Source organism: Nicrophorus vespilloides, unplaced genomic scaffold (assembly GCF_001412225.1).
Source record: "Nicrophorus vespilloides isolate i.1.1-1 unplaced genomic scaffold, Nicve_v1.0, whole genome shotgun sequence".
NCBI classification, from domain to species: domain Eukaryota; kingdom Metazoa; phylum Arthropoda; class Insecta; order Coleoptera; family Silphidae; genus Nicrophorus; species Nicrophorus vespilloides.
In genome coordinates this window covers 1-13,128 of record NW_017097132.1, presented here as the reverse complement: position 1 = coordinate 13,128, position 13,128 = coordinate 1, and the positions used below count along the sequence as shown (strand labels likewise).

The window sequence follows — 13,128 nt, the reverse complement described above, 5'->3', positions numbered from 1 at the left end:
GCAATATGGATAAGAGCACAGGAAAGTATCTATACTTGCTGGATTCCCCAAACATTCAGCTTTCATATGCATATATTGGATTCATTCTATCTATTATAGTTTTCGAGTAAATCAATGAATGTAATACGCGTTCAAAGTTGCAAAATTGAAATAAAAACGTTCGAAAAAGCAGTGTTTGGAAACCACTGACTTAGGTTGACCAGACTTTTGGTTAGATGTTCCGGTGTCCTCGAATTGTATATTCTGGACCATTGCATGTAATGTATAGAGAATAAAATTTAGTGAATAATCCATAACATGTTCCGATTTTTGATTGATCACTCCGCATTTACATTAAATTTAGTACAAACCGAATACAGCAATGACTTGCATAGTGATTACCCGGTTTTGTAAATATCCAGCACTATATGAAACCGGACTAAAATAAGCAACACAAAAAGAGACTTGACTGTATATATTTTCATTTTGAAACTAAACCGCACAATTTAAAGTATTACACTAAGTTATTGAAATCATAAGAAAAAAATTAATTGAATGAGATTTTATATCTTAATTTCTTAAAATAGAGTTAATATACTGTCTAAAGTAGAAAGATCAAATATGTATTTTCTCCTATATCTTTTTACAAGAAGCCAAAGGAAGAAGTTGTTTGCTCACCAAATATTGAGTTTGCAACACAAATGTTTTTGGTTGATTAAAAAGCTAACAGCTATTTCGACCTATTACGACCTATCGACTCCTAAAATCTTTTATTTTTTTTGCTCTGCACTTGAATATATTAATATTTATCTGTTTTAATACAATGTTATTGATTGATGACAATCAAAATATTTAAATTTAAAAAAACATTAATACGCTCACAGTAATTATGCGAACTAATATTAATTGTATTAAATTCCATAGAATATGATTTCGCAATTAGGAATCACATCTAATTGATATAGGAATGAAAATAATATTTTTTTTTTGTCTGCATTAGGGTTTCTCAATCTATAGGTTGGATTACATCTTAATGCATTGAAAAATTGGGTTGCGAAATAAAAGCTGTAACCTTATATCAAAGCGATGATCTGGTGTAATACTTTTAACGATTGGATCACACAACTACAAAGAAATATGTTGAATCGCAACGCAGAAAGGTTGAGAAACGCCGTTTTAAATAATTATAGACATGAAACCAAGAAAACATAAAAAAAAACAGAAAAATGTATATTTAAATCTCAACATAGTCTTCTTTTAACTTCTTCAATCTTTGCTTCGATCATATTAGTTTTTTTCAAAGAAAAAACTGCCATTTGTACGTGAGATCGGACACAGACAGCACTTTACAAAAGATGTCAATAAGAATTTAGTTAAATAAACAAGAAACGGTGTCAATATTTTAAATAAATAAACCTTAGATGTTTCTTTGAAATACTTAGCGAAACTAATTGAACATTTACAATATGTACACAAACGTGTTATAGTTGACTACCTATAAATGATGAATGTTCAAGAGTGAAATTGCATTTGCAAAACTTTGAGAACATTTTCTTCCTAATTCGTTTCTATATAATAATTTATTTAACACATTCATAATAAGTAAGTTTAATGGCAAATTTTAATTTTTTTCTTATTTCAATCAGAAGAAAGAATGGTCAATATTTTCTTTTCTCTTGAAAGTATGCGAGTATTTTGATTTTGAAAATAAGCGTCTTTTGACTTACAAGAAAAAGACGCTCATTTTACAACAAGTTTGTTATTGTTACATATGACAATAAAAGTATCAATCTTTTCCATATTCAACTTGAATAATCAAAATTGATTTCGTAAATATGAAGTAATCTAATGACTATTTTAAATTCCTTTAGCTTACTTGATAATATTTATTAAAATGAATAAAAAGTAAGGTATTTATAAACATAAACAAATAAAAAATAATTAACTGTCAGAAAGGGCTATTGACCATAGGTTCTATTAGGGAGAGTTTACTTATTTTTAAGATAATTAAGGTAATTTTGACAATTATACACTAAAATTTGTGTTATTTTTGAAGAATGAATTTTGATCTTTTCCATAATCATAATACCACTGATATTTGATTCCGTCAGTATTAAGTAATTTAATGTCTCCTTGTCACCCTTTCATTGCAACAATAATTTTTAGGGACGAAAGAATAAATCAATTTTGATTCCGTGAGCATCAAGTAGGATGATGTCAATTTTAAGCAACTTTGGAATATATTAGGTCGATGTATCATGTTGCAATTCGATGGAAAGTGTTTATGATACAGAAGTAACCTTTTTTGTTTAATTCATTTAAAATGATGAGTTTCAATATACATAGAGATATCTATCGGAACACAGAAGTTCGGTCCGAATAATCTATGGCTAAAGTAAATATGTTTTCACTCAAATTAGGTAATAAGATTAGGAGCACGAATGATGTGACTAATTAAAAAGACGATTAAACGGGAAGCGTACTCACCGAGCGTTCATCTAATATTGGGTCATCACGCGCCAATATTCCATTGTAACAATTCCAGAGATGTTTCGTAAACTTTGATTGATACAAAAAAAAAGAAAACAAGTAATTGAATAATATGAAAATAAATTTAAAAAATAAAATAGGATAACTGAGTAGTGGACGCGGCGGATGCGATCGCGCGACTTCTACAGCGGATACTGAGCTCTGGTATGTCTGATTCCTTTTAGAGGTATCAAAATAGCGACCTTTTGGGTCAGACTCATATCAGAGATGATTTTTTAACACGACCACAAATCAGATGAATTGTATATAAACAAAATGTTGTTTTAAAAACATCTCGTTTCCCCACTGCTCTCTCGATGTATGCTTATCCCATTAGAGAGAGCATAGCAAGAGAGGCTCGTTCGGAACAATTTAGCTTAATTATCGATTCGATAGCGAAACGACGAGTATATTAAAGCATAAAGAACACGTCTGAATTCAATGGAAGTAAGAGGAGAATAACACAATCGTGTTTACGAAATCCCCGCAACAGCAGTTTCCTATAATCGAAGCACACATGTGCCTCGAGACGAAGACCTGTTGATTTATTACACATTCTTGTTTATTTATTCGCGCCAATCGATAGCAGCGCTTCTTTAATCATATCTTTTTATATATTTTAAATTATGACTAAGTTTAATGAAATTCCTCTATAAAATAATTTCAGTTGGAAAGATTAAGCACGATTAAGTAGGAACGTTAAAAATAAATTTTTATTCAACAAACAGAAATATCATAACAGTTAGAGGTTTATTACATCTGATGGGAGATCTGTCGTTTCCCGAATAGCGAGTTGTAAAGTTCCGTCTTCGCCTCATCCGTCCACTCGTGTTCGTCGATGGGAGCCATAAAGTTGACCATTTTCGTGTGAATGGTGTACCGGATCTTCCTGCCCTTCGTCGCTCTGGTATCAACTTTCTTCTTCATCTTACTCCTAAGATTCTGCAACTGGATCCACTGACGACCCAACTGAACCGGATCCGTCAGATCGGCGGATTTCACCTCGATCAGCTCCCTAAGGAGCTGATGATAGAAATCGTTGTCATCGAAGATGTTCGCATCTTCTGAATCCTTGATCTGCCCTTCCTCGTTTTCAGGAATCTCCTTACCGAGTATTCTGTAATCCGTCCTCTTCACTTGCGTTCTCTTAATCAGCTTTTCACGATCGCTCAGATTGTGTTCGATCTGCTTCAAAACGGACTGAGTTCCAGCGTTCTTCGCAACAACTATGTTCGTCTTTTCGTTCCACTTTTGTATAACATTATTTCTGTATGGCTTATACTTTTCAAAAACGTCCACCATATCTTTTACAGGAGTTAACTTCTGTTTCTTCTTCAAAGGCTCATCAACTTCTTCCTCAGACTCCTCTTTCTCATCTTCAGTATCACTTGGAATCTCTTCATCACTCACAATCTCCTCAACCTTTCCTTTCAACACCTTCTTGCTTTCTGGGAACTTTGCTATGCACACTTTGTGCAAATCCAGTAATTTGCCCAAAACCAAACTTACAGATTTCTGAGTTTCCTCCACTTTATTTGAAAACTCCTCAGAAGATTTCATTTCTTTGTAAACTTCCTTCTGTGGCATTTTATTTGCGGCTGACATGCACTTCTGCATTTGTATCCGCATCTCCAAAATTTTCTCCCAAATATGCAATTGATTCCTTACATGTATACCTTTAGACATTTCCGCTGGGCTATCAACATCATTTAAATGCTTAAAATTATCATCATCCTCAGATTCCTCTTCACTTTCACCAAATTCATCTTCTTCAGCCTCCGATTCTTCCTCATCTTGACTAGACTCATCATCTTCCTCCATGGCAACATCCTCATCATCATCCGATTCAAACTCTGCTTTTTTCCTTGAACTCTTCTTGCCAGCATACCTACTATCAACCTTATCCAGCAGGTCTACGTTTTGCTTCCTAATTTTACTCGTGAATTCTTCAACTTCCCGAATCTCCACATTCTCTTCGAACTCTGGCAAAGGTGCTCCATCTTCCGATTCGTTGTCAGATTCAAAATTACTTGGAGTCGCGTTTAAAACACTCGCGATTTTCTCCGACAACGATGCTTTTCCTTTACTTTTCTTATTCATCTTTAATAACAACCAGCACCAAACACAAAATAACCTCAAATGAGGAAAAAATCAAAAGAAACACATGCCAAACAATCTATACAGCAACTGTCACCAACTGTTAGATATTTATTTTTCATCCAACAAACATTTCATCGATTTCTAGTAAATTGCCATAAAATACTTCAATAACTAAAGACAAACATATAAAATACAATAAAAAGAAAATATCATTTAATAACTAATAATAAAATAAATTTAATACTAAATAGAGAAGCCACAATTATGTTAAATTGGTTGCATATTAATCAAATTTTAAACTTTTTCACAGCTAATTCATAGATTTAACATATTAAAATACTTAAAGTTTTTATTTTAAATTACAAATTGGCAGTGAACGATAATCATAGTAATACATTTTACATTAATTCTAATAGTTTCCTCTTCTTGTACAAATCTAAATTCGAATAATCCAAGAGTGTGTTTCGTACAATTTCATGTAGAATCTTTGGCCAATTCTCGTCCAGCATTCTCAGCTTCTTAGCAGAATTGCAAACCTCGTCTAACAATTTGCTAATATAAGTATGCGCCTTTTGCCTCTGGATTTGTTCATCCTAAAACAATATTGTTAACAAACTGTTACTTTCATTAATAAATCATTTACTTGGACTGAACCCTGCTTTTTCCATTGCAAAGCCTCTTTGCTAACGACGCTTCTTAAAGCAGCGTCAGCAGACATTAACCATACTTTGGGATTCACATTCTCTGAAGAATCATCTATATTTATACTCAATCTCGTCAGAAGAGGTTGCAGGTAAATATCAGGTAGAGCACACAAAACGAGATCGCTCAGACTTTGATATTGCAAGTTCGCGTTTTCGATATCTTTTTCGGAAACCTGAAAGAGAAAAACATTACATTCGTTTATTAAAATATCTTATATGCTCGTACAGCTTCATCATTTAACATTTTAAGGCCCCAATGGGATAATCTGTATATAGCGTAGGTTCTCCAATCTTTCTCAATAATCGGATTTCCTTCAGTCGTTATTTTAAGTGACGATAATCCTTGGATCTCAGCGAATATATTTATTTGCCCAATAAACTCGATGTTTGTCTCTTTAAAGATAAACTGATCGGCATTCGGGAATCTGGATTTGATTTTACTTAAGATTGGAGCTAAGTTATTGATGTTGACGTAATTAAAGTTAATTGTGGTAACGCTGTGGGCTTTCGTCGTATTCCAAGATTTGTCCAAGAAATGCAACGAACCTTGCCCGTAAACGTTCAAGTTTTGTCCGCAGATTTCCACAAGATAATCTCCACCTGAAATATAAAATTAACTATACAAAAAAATTGAAATAGTATTATAACGATATTTATTACCTTGTTCACAATCTCGAACTTGCGTTGCGTTATTTGAATTGGAATTGCTCTTCCTCGCTTTAGCAGATACCGATCTTGACGCGTTTACTCTATGAACCAATCTGTGGTTGACGGCGCTTTTGATATTTCTCTTCGACGAGGTTGTTGTTCTATCGCTGTTAGATTTACTGGAAGTACTGCTTATGTTCGAAGAGAGAGTACTGGAGGATTCAGCGGAAGTAGAGTCAGGTTGCGTTGAACTTACTGGAACCGCTTCAATCGGTTTGCTGGAATTCCTTTAATTAACGTACAATTATTTAGAATTAATATAAAGGCGTACTATGCTTCAATGATTTCCTTAATCTCTTCTATATCTTCATCACTGCTGCTATCAGAATCCGATTTACTTGATAGCAATGAACTAGTGCTGTCGATGTTCGGACAAACGCTTGAAACGCTTTCTTTCTTTTCATGTATTTTGTTAATGATTGGGACTAAAATTGGCGGAAGCTTGCACCATTTACCATGTTCGTTTTTCTTATGATCCGCAACTTTACTTTTCAATAACGATGTTAATATTATATCTGCATCTGGATTGACTTTCGATGATTTCCCTTTGGCGCTGACGTTACTAGTTATTTGCTTTGTTTGGGACCTCAGCAGTTCCCAATTCGTTTTAGCGTTCGAAATTGCTTCCTCCCTGTTCACGTTCTTCGAAATCGTCTCCGTCAGATCCATAAATAGAGGATTCGACGTCTCTTTATTTCTCCTCCAAATATTGGAGGCTTTTCGTAACTGCTCGTTTATTGTCATTTTATTTACAATCGCAAGTTTCGGAAGATACGACACCAGGAACGGCACGCAATCGTTATTTAGTAATACTGGATTATTCTCAATCGATATTTCTATTATATTCGGCGATTTGATAACGTTACTCAAATCTTCTATTCTACAATACATTTGCAAAAGATTAAACAAGATTTTGTAAATATCTTTTTTTATCAAATACTCACAATTGCATTTCGTTATTGCTCAGAAATATTTTGTGCAAATTGCACATTTCCGGTAATCCCGACAACCTCTTCAGATGATTCCTCCTCAAATTCAACTCCTGCAGCGATTTCAATCCACCCATTTCAGTTGCTTGCAAACATTTTAATTGATTCCCAGCCAAATTCAATACACGCAATTGCGATAAAGTTTCCAAACCCGTCACCGAATTGATCAGATTCCCATGTAAATCCAACACTTCCAATTTCGTTAGATTTTCCAAACCTTCGATTTTCTTAATCCTAAAATTGAAAACCATAAACAAATCTATTAAGACAAATAAATATTTACCTGTTCTTTCCTATTAATAGTACTCTCAAAGTTTCCAATGAGATGAGATTTTTCATAGAATCAATTTGGTTGTTGTACAGGTCCAAAAATACCAGAACTGGAAATTTTTGGACTTGCAGACTCACCAAGTTGTTAATCAAATTGTGCTGACATGATAACAATCTCAATCTATCTTCAGCAATTATTGTTGGAAAGGTGTTCAGTCCCTTCCTATCCAAACAGATTTTATCAGGATTCTTATCTTTCTCCTCTTGTGTTCGAGTAACTTGAATCGAGCCATCAGTGAATATCTGTTGTGAAACTGAATTAACATTGGTATCAAAATTCGAGGTGTCTGAAGAGCTGTGATCTACATAGGAAGTACTGGGTCTTTCTTTTTTCTTTTGTTTTGTTGCGTCGGCCACCAAATTTTTGCTTTTTATTTTCAATATTTTTTTCTTTTTCTGAAATATTAACATCAAATTGAATTGCAATGTTTTACCGGATTCTACTTACAACTGAAGCAGCACTACTGCTAATTGGCATTTATATGATGTAACAGAACATTTAAATTGTTATGAACAGTTTTAAAGTCATCATCATACTAGAACAAACTGGCTCTAGTACACTAGTCTCTATGAAGCCACCTTATTTATGTTGCCAATGGTAACCAGTGCTGTTTCATGTTCCAGGCAAAACAGTGTATTAGTTTGAATCCACAAATCAATAGGAAAGTGACATATTTATATACCTATATACAAAATCAATATGCAAATGAAAGAAACTGCTTGAATTACTTCTAAGTTTTATTCTATTAAAATTGTTTGAGCTGGCTCAATTTGTTGTTCCTCTTCATAGCTAATTTCTTTAATTTCCTCCAATATTGCTTAGATTCTGGATCCAATTCTTCTAAGGGTGGGGCCGGTCCTGTGCGAAGATTCCAAAGCCAATCAGGGTATTCTTCCATCGGTCTGATTTTTACATCTTCTCCAGTTTTGAATATATTCGAGCCACAGACAATAGATACAAGTTTCTTGGGGTCAGTCTCAACTGGTAATACTTTTTTCTCAACTGCTGGACCCATTTTTCCCATTTTCTTCTTTTTCAGAGCACCTCCAACCATACTAACACCTAATAAGATTCAAGTTAGATCATTGTTAATGAAAACTATACATTGAAATACTTACCACCAGAATCCTTTTTGGCATAATTATTGCAGGGAAAATTTAAATTGAATTTTAAAGAGAACGGCCTTAGCCTGAACAATGTAAATGCACTGATATTCATTTTCAAATTAAAGTTATCACTTCTGATATTAATAATACACGTATATAGGTTATGTTTATCTTACATAACCAAGAAAAATGTGTACTGCAGTAGTTCCAATATGCATTAGTAGTTCAAATTATATAAATCATATTATCAATTACAATAGTTGATATCAAGTTTAATATGTTAAATACGAACAGTTTCTGTGTATATTTTCGTTTTCGCATTTATTTGCCTTTATTCAATTTCAATTTACGAGCAACTTCATCTTGTTTATATAGTTTGATTGTGTTGGCATCTGTTTGATCTGTTGTTTGGTTTTGAGTTGTAGTCAATGTATTTTGGCGGTCAATTGTTTATTACTATTTAACGTGTTAAAATGAACAGTTTTCAAGGTGGAGCTCTTCTGAAAGTTACCGTGATAAACTTTGTGTGAGTACTTGTGATTTGCCTAAAGCTGTCTTCAAATAATTTTCATTTCGTTTTTAATTTTCAGCACATATTCATATGCAGAACTGTATCCAGGACCAAATTTAAATATGCTTATTGGTCCAAATGGAACTGGAAAATCAACAATTGTAGCTGCAATAATATTGGGTTTGGGTGGTAGTCCAAAGACAGTTGGCAGAGGGAAAAATGTATACTTGAATCAGTTTGCTGAATCTGTATATTATTATTAACTGCATTTCTTCAGATTTCAGAATATGTTAAGCATAATGAAGAGAAAGCAACAATCAAACTACTGATGCAAGGCAAGAATGGTCAGAAAAATTTCACAGTCACACGACATTTTGATAAGTTGAATGCAAGTTCATGGGAGCTGAATGGTGAAGCAAAATCACAGAAGGATGTCTTAACATTCATCAGCAAGTATCAAATACAAGTTGATAATCTGTGCCAATTCCTTCCACAGGATAGGGTTGCTGACTTTGCAAAACTAAACAAACAGCAGCTGCTGAAGGAGACACAGCTTGCTCTATGCAGAGATGATTTAGTTGAAAAACAAGAAAAATTAAAAATGGAATATGAACAGCAGAAACAGGACATAATGCGATTGGACAAAAGCAAACAAAAATTGCAGGAACTGAAGGATATTAATGTATCTGTGGAAGCAAAAGTAAGGACATTCAATAAAAGGAAAAAGGCCTTGCAGCATCTGGATAGTATAAAACGCAAGGAAAAGTGGTTATTACATTTCCATAGCAAGAATGAATATGTTAGAGTAAAGGATTTGCAAAATAAATCTAAGGATGTATTAAATACTAAAAAAGAAGCTATGATACCATTAGAAGAACAAGTCTCAGAGCAAAAGGAGAAACTGAGAGAAATTGAAAATAAAAAGCGAAATATTGTAAACATTTTTAATTATTATTATTATTTCTACAGTTATGTTTCATAATATTATTTTTAGGAGAATTCTCTGAAGAGAGATGAGCTACAAGTTCATCAAAGTAATGAAAAGGTTAATAATCTGAAGAATTCTTTATCCAGGATAAAGGATGAGAAAAGTAACCATTTGAATGAGATGGATGAGAAGAAAAAGGAAATTGATGGTGCCCAGTTAAGAATGAAACAATTAAATAATGATAAAGCTGAGGTTCTTGTTATTTTAGGAGGAGGTATGTTAGGACTATTATCATTTTGGATATATTTTTTAATCAAATTAATTTTAATGTTGCAGAGGAAGTAATGAATAATAAAATGCTTTCATTGAACAATGACATTAAAAGTTATACAAACAATGTGAATACTATTAGAGATAAGATACAAGAATTGACTGAATTAAAGGATAGAAAGAAAAATATTTATAAGAATATGCATGTTGAATTAGGAAAGTTGGAAAACGTAAAAAACCAAAGGTTGGAAAGTCTTCATAGATTGGATCAGGATGCGTATAAAGGGACATTGTGGTTGAGGGACAATAAACATTTATTTAAAGGGGAAGTCTATGAACCTATGATACTTGAAGTAAGTTTTGTAAATGTTATAAGTTGTATTTACCTAATTTTCTTTTTCTTCTAGCTGAACGTATTGGAGCCTAAAAACGCTCTATACGTAGAGAGATCGATATCTTTGAAAGATAAAGTGGCTTTTGTTTGTACGGAAGTCGAGGACATGAATTTGCTTATTCGTCATTTAAGAATGTCTCAAAAATTGAGCGTAAACGTGTTGCATTCGAGCATAGACAGATCAAATAGTCAAATGGAGGCACCGATTCCAATCGAACATTTAACCAGATACGGTTTTCATTCGTACGTGATATCGTTATTTTCAGCTCCCGACGTTATTAAAAAATACTTGTGTAAAACATACCATTTGCACTCTATACCAGTCGGAGAAAACATAAGTAACTTCAATGCATTACCCAAGCAAATTACCACTTTCTTCAGCGGTTAGTTGAACGAGACTATATTAGAAATAAATAATGCAATTAATAATGTTTGTAGGCACATCCAGAATCTCCATATCCTATTCAAGATATACAGGAGAGAAGAGCACAAGACAGAACGAGATCAAATCTGATGGCACGTTTTCCATAACGTTGAACATACAGAAAAAAGATTTGCTGGAGAATCAAATGGGTCAGACGAAGAAGCAGTGCGATGATTTCGCTGTGCAAATCCAAAAATTGGAAGAGAAGGTGAGTTCTTAATTTAAATTTTAGTATTATGTATTAATCACATGTGGATATTTCAGATAAACGATGTAAATCATCAAATTAATCGGATCAAGGAGAGTCAACATAAACTGCGGACACAAAAGCAGCAAGTCGAAAATATCGATGGGAAAATTCGTATACTCGAAGGAAAGTTAAAAGAATTACAGAAAAATACGAAAACGAAGGAAGAAATTGAACAAATGTATCAGCACAAAATTAATGTACGTATATTATTTTACAAATGTTATGTTTACAAATTATTTATGATTGTGTGTTGCAGCAATTGAAAGGCACTTTATTTTCGATACTCGACGAATTGAAGGACGGTTATAAGAGTTATATGCAACAATTGGTTGAGTATAAGATTTCTGGGCTGAGTGTAACCGTGTGCAGGAAAGACGTTGCATGGTTGGAGGAGCAAATGATTGATATGAGGAATGCAGTTGCCGAAGCCTTGGAAAATTTCCGGACGTTGAAGAAAGATTCCGAAATGTTGTTGCGCAAGAGCGAAGAAGCTTTGGTTATTGCTAAGCAGGCTTCAAATGGTTGGCATGTGGACGATGAGGAATTCAATGAGTTCAGAGATGATTACGATAAGTTATCGAATGATTTGGAAGCTTTGCACGAGGAAAGAGAGACGTTGGAATCTAAATTGGATTGCATGATTAATTCGGCGGACGACATCGAGATGCAAGAGTACGAGGCTAGAGTTAGCGCAATTGAAAAGTTGGAGGCAAACGTCGAGATTGATTTGCGTAAGGTGCAGAACACTGATGAGCGATTGGCGACGATGGAGAATGAATGGCTTGAGCCGTTGAACTATCTGATTGGTCAGATCAATGAACGGTTCAGTTCCGCATTTGAGCATATGGGTTGTTCCGGAGAAGTGAGCTTGTATAAGGGCGAGAACGGAAACGATTACGAAAAGTACGGGATCAGTATTAAGGTGACGTATCGCGATGGGGAGCCGCTGCAGGAATTGAACACGGTGACACAAAGTGGTGGTGAAAGGGCGGTTGCTACAGCAACGTACATGTTGTCTTTGCAAGAGTTGACTTCAGTTCCTTTCCGTTGCGTCGATGAGATTAATCAAGGCATGGATGTTGACAACGAGCGGAGAATTTTCAATTTGCTTGTCGACATAACGAGCCAACCAGGAACGTCGCAGTATTTTTTAATCACACCGAAGGTAATCTATTAATTGGAAATTTAATTGATTTGAATATAATATTGACTTCATATTTCTAGCTCATTCCGAAGTTAAAATTCGTCGAATCGATGAAAATACATTTCGTTCATAATGGTCCGTTCGTTTGCGAGCAGAATCAATGGAATAAAGTACAACCACAGTTAGTTTGATACATATGCAAGTCATATTGAATATCATTGTTATTGTGCAGATTCAATTAATTGATGTGCCTTACTGTTTAATAACCATTGTGCTGTTGAAAATTGACACGAATTTTCGCAAATGCTGACAAAAAAAAAAATGATACATTTGTTTGAATTATAAGTGTTTCAATTTATGTATAATATGTATTTATAACAGTTAAGTTTATTTTTAATAGATTAATAAATGTGTTACCATGAATTAAACGCAATCGTCGTCTAAAGCAGTGATTCTCAAGGGAAACGCTGATCTAAAGCACAAAATAAATATAATCCACGTTTAAGATCATCATCACCGTGCAATAAACAAAAGGTTGAAAATGCTGTGACCTATAGCCAACTGCAAAACTGCTATGGTGCTACTAAAAAGTCTGCCGTGATCTACGGTGCTACATAGTACATCTAAAGCAGCGTTTTCCAAACTGTGAGGCGCGCCTCCCTGGGGAGGCGTGAACTAGTCTAAGGGGAGGCGCGAATATTAGTAGCAGTGAGCAATTTTCCAAATATCTGCTAAAGTATAGATACATTCCTGTGCTCTTA

The 13,128-nt window shown here is 34.0% G+C and overlaps 4 protein-coding genes across 4 annotated transcripts; 1 reads left to right on the top strand and 3 right to left on the bottom strand.

Moving 5' to 3' along the window:
* Window positions 1-3,199: 3,199 nt before the first annotated feature.
* Window positions 3,200-4,691, bottom strand: LOC108559047 (protein AATF-like). The gene has a single exon (XM_017916177.1). The coding sequence runs from the start codon at window positions 4,606-4,608 to the stop codon at window positions 3,262-3,264; it is 1,347 nt and encodes a 448-aa protein (XP_017771666.1). The 5' UTR covers window positions 4,609-4,691; the 3' UTR covers window positions 3,200-3,261.
* A 293-nt stretch (window positions 4,692-4,984) lies between these two features.
* Window positions 4,985-7,753, bottom strand: LOC108559050 (leucine-rich repeat-containing protein 49). The gene is made up of 7 exons (XM_017916179.1): window positions 7,293-7,753; window positions 6,965-7,243; window positions 6,292-6,900; window positions 5,973-6,238; window positions 5,539-5,912; window positions 5,252-5,485; window positions 4,985-5,201 (listed from the first exon to the last, which is right to left on the bottom strand). Exons 1-7 carry the CDS (start codon window positions 7,748-7,750, stop codon window positions 5,007-5,009), a joined length of 2,415 nt encoding a protein of 804 aa, XP_017771668.1. The 5' UTR covers window positions 7,751-7,753; the 3' UTR covers window positions 4,985-5,006.
* Window positions 7,754-7,787: 34 nt separating this feature from the next.
* LOC108559051 (39S ribosomal protein L54, mitochondrial) lies at window positions 7,788-8,632 on the bottom strand. The gene is made up of 2 exons (XM_017916180.1): window positions 8,459-8,632; window positions 7,788-8,402 (listed from the first exon to the last, which is right to left on the bottom strand). The coding sequence occupies exons 1-2, from the start codon at window positions 8,556-8,558 to the stop codon at window positions 8,086-8,088; spliced, it is 417 nt and encodes a 138-aa protein (XP_017771669.1). The 5' UTR covers window positions 8,559-8,632; the 3' UTR covers window positions 7,788-8,085.
* A 160-nt stretch (window positions 8,633-8,792) lies between these two features.
* LOC108559049 (structural maintenance of chromosomes protein 5) lies at window positions 8,793-12,910 on the top strand (the record flags this gene model as incomplete). Its single annotated transcript, XM_017916178.1, is given in 10 exon segments — window positions 8,793-8,972; window positions 9,037-9,178; window positions 9,235-9,891; window positions 9,952-10,159; window positions 10,222-10,508; window positions 10,563-10,932; window positions 10,988-11,181; window positions 11,238-11,420; window positions 11,480-12,388; window positions 12,448-12,910. Coding segments are annotated over 10 exon segments (3,114 nt in total). The 5' UTR covers window positions 8,793-8,919.
* Window positions 12,911-13,128: the final 218 nt, after the last annotated feature.

Excerpts from the sequence above, each read along its gene's own strand:
- LOC108559051 (XM_017916180.1), bottom strand. The coding sequence starts at position 8,558 with ATGAATATCAGTGCATTTACATTGTTCAGGCTAAGGCCGTTCTCTTTA. Across the intron at positions 8,403-8,458 it reads TGCCAAAAAGGATTCTGGTG|GTGTTAGTATGGTTGGAGGT; the intron begins GTAAGTATTTCA and ends GAATCTTATTAG.
- LOC108559047 (XM_017916177.1), bottom strand. The coding sequence starts at position 4,608 with ATGAATAAGAAAAGTAAAGGAAAAGCATCGTTGTCGGAGAAAATCGCG.
- LOC108559050 (XM_017916179.1), bottom strand. The coding sequence starts at position 7,750 with ATGTTAATATTTCAGAAAAAGAAAAAAATATTGAAAATAAAAAGCAAA. Across the intron at positions 5,913-5,972 it reads AGTTCGAGATTGTGAACAAG|GTGGAGATTATCTTGTGGAA; the intron begins GTAATAAATATC and ends TTTATATTTCAG. Across the intron at positions 5,202-5,251 it reads AAAAGCAGGGTTCAGTCCAA|GATGAACAAATCCAGAGGCA; the intron begins GTAAATGATTTA and ends ATATTGTTTTAG.